General features: G+C 46.1%; 1 protein-coding gene across 1 annotated transcript in view; it reads left to right on the top strand.

The window, feature by feature from the left end:
- The window catches only part of DCC (DCC netrin 1 receptor), a 591,765-nt gene that overhangs the window by 279,217 nt on the left and 295,449 nt on the right, over positions 1-17,099 (top strand). Inside the window, exon 8 of the mRNA XM_056849071.1 lies at positions 12,363-12,519. Within this exon, the coding sequence (XP_056705049.1) occupies positions 12,363-12,519 (157 nt within the window). The remainder of the gene's footprint in view (positions 1-12,362; positions 12,520-17,099) is intronic.

Genomic DNA, 17,099 nt, shown 5'->3' with positions numbered 1-17,099 from the left:
ACCCTATTCTTCCATCTCTCCTGAGCTCAGCCCGGGTGAAATCCCCATGCATAACGCAAAGCGCAGGACATGGAAGCTTTGGGGAGTGACGTTTCTCTCACGGACAGCAGTACAGCCAATTACAAAGCAGTGTGTCAAGGGGTTGGCATTCAAATGCTCCATGCTTCCTCTGAGTTCTTACTGAGCAGAAGAAAGGATTTTAGAAACGAGGCTTCCCCCCCCCTTCCTTTTAGAGAGCTCTGTGTTTTAAAATGCTTTTTTATGAGGCAATTGGGTTTTGGGGTGGGGAGGCTTTTTTCTCACAGTAAGCATTACAGCCAATTACAAAGCAGCATTTCAAGGGGCGGGGGACTCCAACGCTTCTTGATTCGAGCTTGGAGACTGCTGGTGCATAGATTCCCAACCGGAAAGTGTGGGTTCGGCGTAAATGACCAGTGAGAGGTTTTAGTCTGCTCCAGAGTTCAGGACGGGCAGAGCTCTGAGAAGCTAGGGGCAGCTGTGTGCTGTGCGAGGATTAGTCCTCAGGAGTGAAACATAAAGGAACACAATTTTAAGCTGTTTGACTGATACAGAATCCACCACTGGGTCATCAGGACGTCAACTCTGAGTGAAGAGAGGGCGTCTGGGTTTTGACATTGGGCGCTAGCTCTGACGAAAAAGAGAGTTCTCAAAAACCAGGGAGAGGGAAGTCATCTTATGTGTATTGGGTGATCCCAAAGTAAGGTTGGGGAGAATTCCTCTCTAGAGTGCTGAGTAATCCCAGTCCAGTTTAGGTGTTAAACTGGTGAAAAGTGTCCAGTAGTTCCTCTCACCAGAAACCGAAAGTGGAGTGTGTTTTAAAGCCAACTCAAGTGAAATCTGAACAAGAAACCGACAAACAAACAAACAATTAAACAAACAAACAAACAAAAAAGAGCCTCTCAGTGAAAACAAAGGTCTAGCATCCTGAAGTGGATTTAGCCCTACCATCTAGAAGAACCAAACCTCTCTTGTGTAAATATGTATTATTGTGAAGTGCCTACTCTCTGTTTGTTTTTTGGAATATCCTAATACCTTTCTGAAATCCAACTTTACCTGCCTAAACCCTCATCCTGCCTTTCTGTTATTAATAAAATCTGTTATTTTGAACTTGACTCACCAAGCCTCTGTGTGCCGTCAAATGTCTGACAGACCTAATTTCCCTGAAAAATCCAAGCCTCCCTTCGATCCGTCGCACCTTCCCTTCCCCTCCCCACAACAGACACCCTGTGAGGTAGGTGGGGCTGAAAGAGTTCAGCGAGAACCGTGACTGGTCTAAGGTCACCCAGCAGGCTTCATGTGTAGGAGTGGGGAAACAAACCCAGTCCAAACCCGATCAAGACCTCAAAAATAACCTCTGTAAATATAATATACTTAATGTTCATGCCCTGTGGCACAGAGTGTTAAGCTGCAGTACTGCGGTCAAAAGCTCTGCTCAGGACCTGAGTTCAATCCCAATGGATGTTGGTTTCAGGTCTCCGGCTCAAGGTTGACTCGGCCTTCCATCCTTCCGAGGTTGGTAAAATGAGGACCCAGCTTGCTGGGGGTAAAGGGAAGATGACTGGGGAAGGCACTGGCAAACCACCCCATAAACAAAGTCTGCCTAGTAAACATCGGGATGTGATGTCACCCCATGGGAAAGGAATGACCCGGTGCTTGCACAGGGGACCTTTACTTTTTTAATAAATACAAATACAAAATTAGTGTGTGTCCATGTCAGAATATCAATATCAAAGGAACAACTTGATTATATGTATCTGGATTACAAGAATCTGTAGGTTACAGATTCACATTTTTGTACAGCAATTGTAACCTTCAGATTGTTGTAATTTAGATAGATATAATTAAGTGGTATTTTGCATAGCAATTGTAACCTTCCAATTCTTATAATCCAGATACATCAAGTTGCTTCTTTGATATTGATATCCTGACATTGACACACACTAATTTTGTATTTGTATTTCTTACATTAGTATGTGTATATATAAATCACATTTACAGTGGTTATTTTTGAGGTCTTGACTTTGTAGTTTTTTTTAAAGAAGACTCCCGGCATCTGGATAAAATTTGGATAGGGAGATTTCTTGAGCATCCCTATCTTTTACCATCCTCTCCTCTCCCCTCAAGGAGGAAAGGACTTAGTCCCAATTTACATTATGTATGTTTTTTTCAGTTCATTTATGCATAGGAGTTGCCGGGCTAGTGCCTAATTGTGTGGGGCGCTCTAGCGGGACCCGGCCCATTAAGAGTGAGAACCCAGCCATACCCCAGCAGAGTGACCCAAAGATGACATACAACCAGCTTGGAGGAATGGCACAACTTTATTGTTTGCAGCAGCAAGGCATTGGCATGGCATGGGAGCGTTATCCTACCATCGGCCTGCCACCATTGCAGGCCGATGAAAATACCCAGCCATGCTGGGCCACTTTTGAGATGGCAGTTCCTGGGACACACGAGGGCGGCAGCCAGCTGTGTGGTCCCCCGCCACTTGGAAGGAGGCCATTTGACAGCACATGGCAAGGCATGCCCCCGCCGGGTTGTTCATGGCAGCCTTCCATCTTGGCCTGTCCCCTTCCGGCCTCCCCCAAAATCCCTTATTGGGATCCTCCCTGTTGGGGAAAAAGGCACGCAGGCCAGTTTCCCCCCCCAAACCGGATCCGGCCCCCTATTATCCTATTGATTGCTGAGAATTCTGTTCCTGGCATATTATCAACATAACTACCAGGCTTATACTGAGTCAGACCACTGGCCTGTCTACTTCACTGTTGCCTATTGTGAATGGCAGCGGCTCTCCGGAGTCTCAGACAGAGAAAGGTCTTCCCAAATACCTGCTGCTTAACAGCCTCGCAAACTGGAGATGCCAGGGATTGGACTGGGGCCTTCTGCTTGTGAAGCAGATGCCCTTTTGCTGAGTTGTTGCTTAGTCTTCCTGCCCAGATCTGCAGTTTTCACGGAAAGGTCCCTGTCTTTTAAAGTCTGTAATGTGACTGTGTCCTTCAACTCTTTGCCATGAAGGTGCCGTAATAGCTCCTATCGGTGACTAATACTCCTTAGCACTTAACGCAGCACTTTTTCCAGCGTTCAAAGGTTGCATTATCCTCCGTAATCCTTGTAAGATATGCCAGTATTATTATCCTCGTTTTGAAGCTGGAATGGCTTGGATGAATGCCACTTGTACCGATTCATATTTGTTCTGTGGTTTTGCTCTGTCAACTGCTCTGTTCTGCATCCTCCTGATAAGCTCGCTGCAAATTTCGGTGAACTTCATTTGCGTGGACGTGCGTATAATGTGTGTTTTGATCCATGCGCTCTGTGTGTTTTACATGCACTGAAACCCATATTTCCACCGGTTTCTCCCATAGCTGAAAGCGGTATCAAAATGCATCTCCTGTGCGTACCTGTCCTCCCATCCCAACAAAATAAGCAAAAATCTATCTGTAGGCAATTCTGTAATGTGGACAGTGGAGATCAGAACAGTGTATTCTAGGAATAACTCCTCTTGGGAAGAAATTTTGAAATCTTCCCAGCTGAGATTGGTCAGTTATGGGAATGAGCCATGGCTTGGTGGTAGATTGGGTTGCCAACCTCCGGGTACTAGCTGGAAACCTCCTGCTATTACAACTGATCTCCAGCCGATAGAGATCAGTTCACCTGGAGAAAATGGCCACTTTTTCAATTGGACTGTAATAGCATTGAAGTAGGGTTGCCAGGTCCCTTTTCGCAGGAGGTTTTTGGGGTGGAGCCTGAGGAGAGTGGGGTTTGGGGAGGGGAGGGGCTTCAATGCCATAGAGTCCAATTGCCAAAGCGGCCATTTTCTCCAGGGGAACTGATCTCTATCGGCTGGAGATCAGTTGCAATAGCGGGAGATCTCCAGCTAGTACCTGGTAGTTGGCAACCCTACATTGAAGTCCCCCCTCCCAAACCCCACCCTCTTCAGGCTCCGCCCCAAAAACCTCCTGCTGGTGGCAAAGAGGCACCTGGCAATCCTAGTGGTAGAACAGATACTTCTAGAAGTTGGAGGTTGGAGCCCCATAATCTCCAATTTAAAACAAAAAATCTCAAATGCATGTTGGAGAATACTTTTCTTTTTCGCCTTCCAGATACCCCAGAAAGCTGCTGCCAGTCAGAGCTAGACAGATTGAGGGCATGGCCTCATGTAAGGCAACTTCATATGTCTGTGGCACTTTGCCTGGTGATATTTAATCCCAGCTCTCATTCCACCAGGTGGAGGTTTGCCTGGTAGCAGCCGAGGAATTCCGGATAAGCTCGGACACTCGCACTTGGGTTTTGGCTCCAGAGTTTATCTTTCCACCTGCCAAAGATCATTTAAAGGATGCTGTGAGGAACCAAAGAAATGTGATATATATATATATATATATATATATATATATATATATATATATATATATTTGAACAGGCTGTTGCTTTGCATAAGGTGTCGAAGCTTTGAATGAGCCCTCGTTTATACAAAGCTAATTGGTTCGTGCATTGGCAGCGCTCTCCCTTTTTAATTTGTCTGCGCTCATGGAAGCGAGAGAGCGTTCGCCTGAGGCCCGAGCCAGAGATAGAGTGTCCAGATGCTCCTTTGAGTTCTGTTCTGCCGGCCCTTCCCTAGCCTCATCTGCTGTCCTTCCGGCCTGCTCTTCTGCTGCCGAACCTCTTGCAGTCACAGCTAATGGAATCCTGCAAACAGAACACTTAAAAAAAATGTTCTCCGTGGATCATAGAATCATAGAGCTGGAAGGGGCCATACAGGCCATCTAGTCCAACCCCCTGCTCAATGCAGGGTCAGCCTAGAGCATCCCTGCCAAGTATTTGTCCAGCCTCTGCTTAAAGACTGCCAGTGAGGGGGAGCTCACCACTTCCCTGGGTATCTGACTCCACTGTCTAACAACTCTTACTGTAAAAAAAAAATGTTTCCTAATATCAGGCTGGTACCTTTCCGCCCTCAATTTAAACCTATTATTGCGAGTCCTATCATCTGCTGCCAACAGGAACAGCTCCCTGCCCTCCTCTAAGTGACAGCCCTTCAAATACTTAAAGAGAGCAATCATGTCCCCCCTCAACCTCCTCCATACTGAACATTCCCAACTACTTCAGCCTTTCCTTGTAGGGCTTGGTCTCCAGGCCCCTGATCATCCTCATTGGTCTCCTCTGCACCTGCTCGATTCTGTCCACATCTTTTTTGAAGTGAGGCCTCCAGAACTGCCCACAATACTCTAGGTGCGACCTGACCAATGCAGTGTACAGTGGAACTATGGCATCTTGTGATTTGGATGTTATGCCTCTGTTGATGCACCCCAAGATCGCATTAGCCTTTTTTGTCGCTGCATCACACTGACTGCTCATGTTCTTTGCATGCATGCCTTAAGAGCCCTACCACCCCACCCTGCTAATACTGGGAAATAATTCATTATACTGAGAGACTTGGAGGTTCACGGTATCCGTATCTGATACCCAGGGGTTAGTTGCATGCACCGACTTTGTGATGTGGTTGAGATGCCGCTGCAGAAAGCACTACCTTTGACCCTTCTCCCTGTGTCCCAGGTGGATGCAGGGGTCATCTAGGTTGTGGCCCGTAATCCAAAATGGCATTTCTTAATCCAAGTAATCTGTGAAGATTCTGATAGGGAGTGTGTGCAGATGGCAGTGGCAGGATTTTTCATTCTGGAACATTTCCATCCTGCACACGGGCTGGGATTCTGAGGAGTTTCAGAAGGGTTCTGTTAGTCTCGGAATAGGGTTGACAAGTGCCAGGTGGTGTCGGGCAAACCCCTGCCAATCCATCTGGCTGCCCGCCGACCAGCTGAGTGCACGTGCGCCTGCCTGCTGCGCCACATCACTTCTAGTTTACACCCGGAAGTGCCGCATTGCAAGGGGGCCTTTTACCACTCAAACTCTGCCCCAAAAACCTCCCGCCGGAGGAGAGGGAGGACCTGGCATCCCTATCTCAGAATCACCATGCAGTTTCCTAATTACCCCACCCTGACATGTTGTCACAATCACAGAATGTGGCTCTTTTGAAAGTCAGAAAGTTTCCTCCCCCCATCAGGTACTTCAGTGAACCATACTGGGGAGAAACAGACTGCCAAGGAAGCAGGGTGAAAATGCCCAGGCACAACATTTCCAATACAATTTAGAAAACAATCAAACATTCAAAAATAACAATTTTTTTCCAAGTGGTTGAGGGCATGGCTCTCCCTTTCCAATCAAATTGCAATTCGAACAGAAAGATTTTAGATCAATTTCTAATCTTATGTGTTGGGGAGGCCGGAGACAGTGGCAGCGGTGGGATGGGGGGGATGGGGGGCCTCGTAAGTCCAGTTTTTGTTTGCTTTGATTGACGTAGGCATCTATCATTCCATTTTTCCTCGGGATAGCTGATTGTGTGAGCAAGTCGGGGGGGGGATGAGGAAGTGCTTAATATTCCATGAGGTTTTGTCTCTTGCCTTCGACCTACACAAGGAGCAAATTGCAGCATTCTGAAGTGACGGGTCTAAATGTCCATAAGTTAAAGCGCCAGCCTTATTTTAGCATCATCTTGATAGGCTGGTCACTGAGATCTCCGGGAAGGCCAGTGTTTTGACCTGTGCTCTTATTACATTGCTCTCCGAGCACTGGTAATGGCTTATTAGGACAATATATATTTATATATAAACATTTAGAAGTGCGGTGTCATGCCCTCAGTTAATCTATTGTGTTTGAGTCTGAGTGATCTGCCAGCTCCTCTTAGCATGGTTTTTGAGAGCCGGAATGATGCTCCTTTTATGACCTGGTGTGCAGTAATTCCCCCCTCCTTCCTCCCACATATGTGTGTGTATACTTGCTGTTGTTGTACTGTTGTACTGTTCAACACTGGCAGATTAGATCACCCCATAGACTGTAACGCAAGTCAGAATGGTTTAAAATATTGTCGAAGGCTTTCAAGGTCAGAGTTTGTTGGTTCTTGTAGGTTATCCGGTTACACAGCCCGGATAACCTACAAGAATCAGAATGGTTTATTCCTTTTCCTGGTCTAGTGGTTAAGAGCGGTGGTTTGGAGCGGTGGACTCTGATCTGGAGAACCGAGTTTGATTCCCCGTTCCTCCCCATGAGTGGCGGAGGCTAATCTGAAGAACCGGGTTGGTTTCCCCACTCCTCCACATGAAGCCAGCTGGGTGACCTTGGGCTAGTCACAGCTCTCTTAGAGCTCTCTCAGCCCCACCTCCCACACAGGGGGTCTGTTGTGGGGAGGGGAAGGGAAGGTGACTGCAAGCCGGTTTGATTCTCCCTTAAGTGGTAGAGAAAGTCAGCATATAAAAACCAACTCTTCTTCTTCTCCTCCTCCTCCTCCTCTTCTCTTCTGGAGTTGAAAAGAAAACAGAACAAAGAAAGAAAGGGTTGTTTCATGTGCACACACAACTGTCTTGGAGTATTCCCTAAACTCCCAAATGTCAAGACATTCGGGGCCAATTTATAAATAAGCTGGGAAAGGGTGCTTGGCAGGATTCTTAGAGATTGTTCACATAAGATATGTTTGTACAGGACAACCTGTATTGGGAGGGTAGGACTGAGCAAATGGGCCCCACAGCTTATTATATTCCCACTTATGGTGGGAAATTGCCCGCTGCCATTGCCTGCTGCTGCTCAGCTGGGTGGCAAGAGGCAACTAACTGGCGAAATTGGAGGGGGGGGGGCATGATCGTCATCCTCATGTGATGACACAACTTCTGGTGTGACCCAGAAGTTATATCATCATGCTGGGGGCAACGCTTTAGCATTCTCCCAGAATCTCTTTTTTGCGAGTGGTAGAGAATCGCCCCCTGGCACGATGATGTCATTACCTGGTTGTGACAGAAGTTGCAGCATTGTGTGGTGATAATGATTGCATCCCCTTCCATAAGTTGCCACCACCTCTTATCTCCTGCTGGTAGCCTGACAGCCTCTACTCCTTTCAAATAATGAAATGTACTTGCCTTTCCTGCATGTGTTCTGCCCAGCGCAAGTAGTGTCTACACACATATAAAAACTATGGGCAAAAATACACGGGAGGTTTTGCCTTGGATTTGCCGCTCTCTAGATGCACATTTCCCCCATCTGAATTCTCAAAACTCTGCATGGGGGCTCATTTTTCAGTTCTGAGAATTTGCTTGGGGAAAATATGCATGTAGAGAGCGGCAAACCCAAGTCTCAAAGCAGTTTACAATCGCCTTCTTTTCCTCTCCCCACAACAGACACCTTGTGAGGTAGGTGGGGCTGAGAGAGCTCTAAGAGAACTGTGACTAGCCCAAGGCCACCCAGCAGGCTGCCTATGAAGGAGTGGGGAAACAAACCCAGTTCTCCAGATTAGAGTGTGCCACTCTTAACCACTACACCACACTGGTTCTCACGGATGACACTTTACACACACACAACCCTGGTTCAGGTCCTCGCTGAGGCCAGAAGTAAACTGCATGGCAACCATCTCTTGCAAGGCTGTGGGGTAGGTAAATGAGCCACAGATTGCAAAGTGCTTTGCACAATGGAAAGGGATATGGAGATCATTAACAGTAATGGAGTGGGCTGGTAAATCCCTTTCCGCACTGGTCAGCCTTTCATTCCTGTGCGAAGACACAAGCAAAGGTGTTTTGGAAGTTGTATGAATGACAACGCAGGGCCAAAACAGTGGGGGGAAACGCCCGTTGTCTGTGCAATTGTATAAAGCATTGTGCAACAGGTGCATGCCTGGTCAGACTTCTTGACCAGGCATGAAATAATTGAGTGTGCTCATAAAAAAAACCTCCAAAAAAAAAAAAAAGAGAGAGAGAGAGGAAACCTTTCAGTGATTTAGGAAGTAACCTGTTGAGGAACATAAAATAGGCTGTAGCTGTGCTTCTCTTTTCTATATTGTACTCTGAGTGTAAATAACATGTTTTCTATTCAATGCCAGCCTGCTGGCAGCTTGCAAAGGTGAAATAGATTTTTTCCCCTGGTAATAACAGAAAAATGTTATGTATCAAACACTCCGTGGCTTACAGAATGCCAGCAGGGTAGGGGTGCTTGAAGTGGTGGACAAGAGCGGGTTCGATTAGCTGTTGATGGCTGGGGCTCATAGAGAGACCGAGAGAATTTCAGCCTATTTTCAGAAATGGCTGCCTATTTCAGTCTTTTTGTTCGCTGACATTTAATTAAGAGAGCCAGCGTGGTGTACTGGTTAAGAGCGGCAGACTCTAATCTGATGAACCGGGTTTCATTCCCTGCTCCTCCACATGAAGCCTGCTGGGTGACCTTGGGCTACTCACAGTTCTCTCTGAACTCTCTCAGCCCCACCTACCTCACAGGGTGACTGTTGTGGGGAGAGGAAGGGAAGGAGTTTGTAAGCCAGTTTGATTCTCCTTAAAAGGAGGAAGAAGAAGAAGAAGAAGAAGAAGAATTGGTTTTTAAATGCCAACTTTCTCTACCACTTAAGGAAGAATCAAACTGGCTTACAATCACCTTCCCTTCCCCTCCCCACAGCAGACACCCTGTGAGGTAGGTGGGGCTGAGAGAGCTCTAAAGAGCTATGACTAGCCCAAGGTCACCAAGGAAGCTGGCTTCCTGTGTAGAAGTGGAGAATCAAACCCAGTTCTCCAGATTAGACTCCATTAGATTAGAGAAAGTTGGCATATAAAAACCATCTCTTCTTCTTCTTCTTCTTCTTCTTCTTCTTCTTCTTCTTCTTCTTCTTCTTCTTCTTCTTCTTCTTCGTTGGAGGTGATAGGGTGTGGGGGAGTCCACATGAATTGTTCACACCTACGTCATCCTAGAGCTAAAATATTTCAGCCTGGAAATCCCAGTTTGATTTCACTTTACCTTGGGAAAACTGAATTTGTGGTTCTTTATTGTTGTGTCACGTTCAATTTTGCCACATTTCCCTTCCCCTGGAAAATGTACATAGTGTTGCAACAATATGTTAGCAATATGCACAGATGTCACAAAAAATATGCCATCCCATTGTAGGCACAAATGGTAGATAAAATCTATGCAACATGGGCCCACTTTACATATGAATTTGCAATGCCAGCAGTGAAAACAGTACTGAAACCATTGATGAAAGTATGAACAAAAATTTAAGAAGAAATGAAATGTGTTACGTCGCTTCTGGTAAAAAACAAAAGCAAAAAAAAAAACTGGAAGTGACGTAGAGTAGTTCTAGGAATTGTCATAAACTCTGTGGTTTTGACACTGGGGGTGTGGGGAGGGGCAGTTGTGAATTTCCTGCATTGAGCAGGGGGTTGGACTTGATGGCCCTGGTGGTCCCTTCCAACTCTAAGATTCCATGACACTGAAGACACAGCAGATTAGGAGCAGGTACAAAACCCAGTGCCAAAAGAATAGAAGGTGGAAGATCTGCAGGTTATGTTTTGCAGTCTTTGGAATACATGTTTTGCCGTGAAACTTGTCAGAGGTGAAAGTCTCTGTTGGAAAGCGTTTAACCTTTGTGAGAAGATTGTTTTCTTATTAAAATTGCAAAATGGTCTTGTTGATTCTTCTTGGGGATGTTCTGATTTTAATTCTTCTGCTTCCCTGTTCTGCAGACCCTGTTGTTTGCTGGGGAAATCGTTGCTCTGGCAAACGGAAACTGCTGTTTTTACAGCACTGATCATTGAAGTGTTTGGTAAAGTGCTATGAAGCCTCCCTTCCCCCTCGTGACTGGTGTTGAAATCAGAGGTCCCTAACAAGAACCTATGCAAACTCCTGAGATGCATCCATAACGTTCACCAGGAAAGGAACTCTTTCTAATTTATGAGCCACAAGCATAAGACATAGGGTTGCCAGGTCCCTCTTTGCCACTGGTGGAAGGTTTTTGGAGCCGAGCCTGAGGAGAGTGGGGTTGGAGGAGGGGAGGGACTTCAATGCCATAGAGTCCAACTAGCAAAGCAGCCATTTTCTCCAGTTGAACTGATTTCTTTCGGCTGGAGGTCAGCTGTAATAGCAGGAGATCTCCAGCTAGTACCTGGTAGTTGGCAGCCCTAATAAGACATGGGCCTTTTATGCATGGCTGTTTCCCTCCCCATCACTCCTCCAATGACTTCAGGTCTTTGTTTTGATTATGCATGCCATTTCCAACCATCACAGGTTGCCTAGCTCTCCCCCTGCATTTTGTGTGAACACATGAAGCTGCCTTATACTGAATCAGACCCTTGTTCCATCAAAGTCTACTCAGACCGGCTGCGGCTCTCCAGGGTCTCAGGGGTCTTTCACTTCACCTACTTGCCCAGACGCATTAACTGGAGATGCTGGGGATTGAACCTGGGACCTTCTGCATACCAAGCAGATGCTCTACCACTGGGCCACAGACCTGCATTGTGCCCGTGTTTTCAAATTTGTGATAAAACAGGACCCTGAAAATGCGGGCAAAACGTGGGTAAACTCAGGGAGAGAGCAAGGCGGCCTGTGATGGAAATGGCATGCATAATCCAAACACAAACCTGCAGTTGTCAGAGGGGTGACTACGAGGGAAACAGCCATGCATAAAAGGCCATGGTGTGTTTAAGGGTTAATTGAAAGTGGTCCATAGGTTCCAGCCATCAGCCAAGCACAAACCACTTGGTTAAATCAGTGTTGGAGTGTCTCCTCTGTGAAACATACAAGTACAGTGAACTCTGTGGTTATTGCTGCCATGCTGCTGCAGTTGTGTGCTGCTGGGTGACCTTGGGCAAATTCACATTCACTCAGCCCCACCTACCTTAGAGGGTGTCTGTTGTGGGGAGGGGAAGGGAAGGTGATTGTAAGCCGGTTTGAGTCTCCCTCAAGTGGTAGAGAAAGTCAGCATATAAAAACCAACTCTTCTTGTTGTTGGCTTCATAGAAGCATATGGTTGGCCACTGTGTAGGGTTGCCAGGTCCCTCTTTTGCAAACGGTGGGAGGTTTAAGGGGTGGAGCCTGAGGAGGGTGGGGTTTGGGGAGGGGAGGGATTTCAATGCCATAGAGTCCAATGGCCAAAGCGGCCATTTTCTCCAGGTGAACTGATCTCTTTTGGCTGGAGATCAGTTGTAATAGCAGGAGATCCCCAGCTATTACCTGGAGGTTGGCAACCCTACCCCTATGTGAACAGACTGTTGGACTTGATAGACCTTGGTCTGATCCAGCATGGCCTTTCTTACATTCTTATGTTACAGAAGTGTTTTTGATTACACAATGCTTGGTTTTAAAAAAATGATTTTACTGTTAGTTCTTTTTCTTTTCTCTTTTTCTTCTTCCTCCGTTGATCTTATTCACACCTGATCCACTTGGTCCTTTGTTTCCTAAAACATCAGTGGTGCCTACGACAATTCTTCCCACTAGCCCCAAAACCCCCGAACCACCAACCTCTCTGACTGATTCCTCTCCTTCCCCTTCTTTAGCTGTCCCAAGCTCCAGTGTCCTTCCCTCTGCTCCCCGCGATGTGGTCCCTGTTTTGGTCTCCAGTCGATTTGTTCGTCTCAGCTGGCGCCCACCCGCCGAAGCGAAAGGGAACATTCAGACCTACACTGTCTATTTCTCCAGAGACAGCGTGAACAGGTAAGCCCTGAGGCCCACTTGCAAGTAGAAGATGTGTTTATGAGCAGGGATCTGCATATTTTGTACCTTAAAGGGATCAGAAGGACATGGCCCCCCAAAAGCAGGTAATTATTTATTTAATTATACTCCTCCTTTCTCATTGGTACTCCAGGTGGATTACAACAGAGCAAGTAAATACAATCAACAGGATGGGACATTCAATAAGCAATGAAATAGGATTTGGATTGTAGAACCAGAGATCTAAAAAACTGATCTGCTATCTCACCTCTCCTTTTCAAGCCCCTTTCCTCTTTCTCCCACTCCCCTTTTAAACTTTGTGCTTATCTGCCCTCTCCCCCCACCCTCTTTCTATCATAACCATACAATCCTGAGGTGGGGGAGGAGCTGCATAGGAGCTGGCGTGACCCCTGCACCAGCGTGGTGTAGTGGTTAAGAGCGGTGGTTTGGAGGGGAGGACTCTGATCTGGAGAACCGGGTTTGATTCCCCACTCCTCCACGTGAGCGGCGGAGGCTAAGCTGGTGAACCAGATTGGTTTCCCCACTCCTACACATGAAGCCAGCTGAGTGACCTTGGGCTAGTCACACTCTCTCAGCTTCACCTACCTCATAGGGTTTCTGTTGTGGGGAGGGGAAGGGAAGGTGATTGTTTGATTCTTCCTTAAGTGGTAGAGAAAGTCAGCGTATAAAAACCAATTCTTCTTCTTCTTCTTCCTCCTCCGCCTCCTCCTCCTCCTTCTTCTACCAGCGTCCATGCCACTTAGGCCAGTGCAGGGTGACTTACGCCATCCCCCAGGAATGGCCCAGTGGCACACGCCGCACACACCAGAGCTGCTTCCCCAGCAGTGTTATCTCAGCATAAGAAGCTGTGCCAACATCCAGGGGGGGCCTTTGTAGGGCATCCTCAGGGGGTGGAGCTGATGTTAGTCAGCCTCCAAACTCCTTTCGTCCTCTGAGGCTACCTGAGACTCCTTTTTGTCCAAGTGCCAAGTATAGCTTTTGGTATTTCAGAAGTTCCAGGTGACACAGTAAACATTTTCCATTTTGTTTTTGTGTTTGTTTCAAGTTTTCAGTACCTTTATCTCAACTTATGATTGAATGTTTGCTTGTCAGTGGATCCTGCCAAAGGGATTTTTCTTTGTAATTACTAATATTATTGTTATTTTGCAACTTTAAATGCTTTAAAGCTTGACAGCCCATTCCTGAGCCACGCCAGCGGCCCGGCCCAAAGGCCTTTGGAGGCCTACAAAGGCCTCCACTGGTGCAAGGGCCCACAACGCTGGTGCCCGGAAGGCTAGGGTTGCCAACTGCCAGGTAGTAGCAGGAGATCTCCTGCTAATTCAACTGATCTCCAGCCTATAGAGATCAGATCACCTGGAGAAAAACGGCCGCTTTGGCAATTGTACTCTAAGGCATTGAAGTCCCTCCCCTCCCCAAACCTCGCCCTCTTCAGGCTCAGCCCCCAAAATCTCCCTCCGGTTGCGAAGAGTCGGCCTCCTGAGCCGTTTCGATTCGGGAACGCCCCCTTTTTTTGCCGAGACAGGCCACCTTTTAGGGGGTTGCGAAAAATTTGGCAACAGTAGAATTATATGTATACAAAAGAATTATTTTAAAATAATTTTTTTATGGTTTATTATCAGTAAATGTTTGATTTGTATATCTATTTAAATACCTATATACCCGGGGTCGAGTAAAAATTTATTGGGAAAAAATGGGTTGTGAGTGGAAAAAGTTTAAGAAGCCCTGGGTTAGAGTGTTGGAATAGGATCTGCTTCAGAGGGTAGTTGTGTTAGTTTGCAACAGAGCAGCTAAATTCGAGTTCAGTGGCACCTTAGAGACCAAGGTTTTTTGGGGTATGAGCTTTCAAGAGTCAAAGATCCCTTTCTTCAGATACTAGGATCTGGGAGACTCAGGTTCAAATCCCCACTCTGCCATGGAAGCTCACGGTGTGACCTTGGGCCAGTCATGCACTCTGAGATGAACCTACCTCAAAGGGTGGTTGTGAGGATGAAACAGAGGAGAGGAAAAGGAGAACTTTAAGCTTCCTTGTGTTCCCATTGAGGAGAAAGGTGGGGTGTAAAAGACATAAACAAATAAATAATGAGCTTACAGAACCCTGATCTAGACTCTCTTGGGCCTCCTCTCTGCCAAACCGTATACCTGTCCCCCTAATCACCCAGTATCTGAGCCACACTGTTTGCGCAGTTCTTCAGAATGAACTTACATAAGAATATAAGAAAGACCCTGCTGGATCAGACCCAGGCCCATCAAGTCCAGCAGTCTGTTCACACAGTGGCCATCCAGGTGCCTCTAGGAAGCCACAAACAAGACGACTGCAGCAGCATTATTCTGCCTGTATTCCCCAGCAACTAATATAATAGGCATGCTCCTCTGATCCTGATCTTTGAACAACTAGCTCCAGGTTACAAAGATAGAATCATAGAGTTGGAAGGGACCACCAGGGTCATCTAGTCCAACCCCCTGCACAATGCAGGAAATTCACAACTACCTCTCCACCCCACCCCCCGTGACCCCTACTCCATGCCCAGAAGATGGCCAAGATGGCCTCCCTCTCATCATCTGCCTAAGGTCACAGAATCAGCATTGCTGACAGATGGCCATCATGTCTTCGTTTAAAAACCTCCAGGGAAGGAGAGCTTACCACCTCCCAAGGAAGCATCTTCTACTGAGGAACTGCTCTAACTGTTAGAAAATTATCCCTAATGTCTAGATGAAAACTCTAGATGTTGTCAGCATTCATGTTCCTATCAGGCTATGGGCCCTTGTCCCTCTTCTGTATTATGTTGATCCTTCCAAAGGCCTGCAAATAACATCGAATTTCAGAAAGATGGCTGCCTCCAGGACTAGTCTCTGAAACATCAACTTTAATTAAAATGCAGTTGTTAGAAGAACGTGTTTGCATTTCACACTTTAATCACAAAGAAAAGCACTTCAGGCACTGTGCACTTTCAAAATTTTCTACATAGCAAAAGCAGCTTGGCTTTCCATCTAAGAAAGAACCTCTGCTCTTATCGTTTGTGTAGGGGTTAATGTAAAACAGAGCCTGTGTGTTGTAGTGGTTAAGAGAGGTGGACTCTAATCTGGAGAACTGGGATTGATTCCCCACTCTTCCACATGAGCGGCAGACTCTAATCTGGTGAACCGGGTTGGTTTCCCCACTCCTACACATGAAGCCAGCTGGGTGACCTTGGGCTAGTCACAGTTCTCTTCGAACTCTCTCAGCCTAACCTACCTCATAAGTCAAAAAGGGCAAGAGTCCAGTAGCACCTTAAAGACTAACAAAAATATTTTCTGGTAGGGTATGAGCTTTCGTGAGCCACAGCTCACTTCTTCAGATACAGCTAGAATGTGAATCCACCGATGGATTCACATTCTAGCTGTATCTGAAGAAGTGAGCTGTGGCTCACGAAAGCTCATACCCTACCAGAAAATATTTTTGTTAGTCTTTAAGGTGCTACTGGACTCTTGCCCTTTTTGACTACTGCAAACAGACTAACACGGCTACCCACTGTGAACTACCTCATAAGGTATCTGTTGTGGGGAGAGGAAGGGAAGGAGATTGTAAGCCGGTTTAATTCTCCTTAACAGGTAGAGAAAATCGGCATATAAAAACCGACTCTTCTTCTTCTAAAAGCAGGAGTGATGAGTATATCGAACAACACAAACATGATTGTACTACAATACAATGCTTGGCCAGCTTGAGTGAATAATGACAGTATAATAACCAGTTTCTGCATAAAAACATTTATCAGAACAAAATGGTACGGTCTCCTGACTATGCAACTTGAAGATGCATACTGCAAATTTTAAAGCATACCCATTGTGGAAGTGTTCTCTGAATTCCAGTATCCCTCTTCTTGTCACGACCAACAGTTTAGGAAGCTTTGCTCTAACCACCTCACCGGCTCTGTTATTATTACCATTTCTGAATCCTAATCTAAACATTAAAGTCTAAAATTTAGACAAGAAACAAGTACTGTAGTGGTATGCAGACAGATATTCCCAGTCCAAAACATTATGCAAATTCCCTGTTTAGTTTTAAATCGGAAATATCCAAAGTGAATCATGGAATTTGGGGCACTCTTTCAGATTGAAAATATTTGAAATGCACACCCTTAACATATATCCTACCCAGAACTTCAGAGCAGCGGAAAATATGATAGATGGAAGAAGCATTTTATTTCCAAAATGGTAACGGGGCTTGAATAAAATTGGGTCAGTCATTGTATTAATTTCACCTACCTTATACTGAATCAGACCCTTGGTTCACCAAGGTCAGTACTTCTTACTCTGACTGGCAGCCGCTTTCTAAGTTCTCAGGATCGAGGTCTTTCACGTCGCCTGTTACCTGATCCTTTTAACTGGAGATGCCAGGGGGAAAACCACCAATGGAATGTTGCTTAGGATCCAAACCAGTGAAAGACCATCATCTCAACAAAACACCCAGCAATGGTCAGCATTTCAAAGTCCAAGGATTCTCTAGTCTCATAAACATCAACAGAATGGAACAGCTGGACTTACTTAACTAATAAAAGCACTCACGGGGTCAAAGCAAGATGCAA

The sequence above is a fragment of the Euleptes europaea genome, chromosome 4 (assembly GCF_029931775.1).
Source record: "Euleptes europaea isolate rEulEur1 chromosome 4, rEulEur1.hap1, whole genome shotgun sequence".
Lineage (NCBI taxonomy): Eukaryota > Metazoa > Chordata > Lepidosauria > Squamata > Sphaerodactylidae > Euleptes > Euleptes europaea.
The sequence above is the reverse complement of the archived record's forward strand: the minus strand, read 5'-3'. Positions and strand labels throughout refer to the sequence as shown.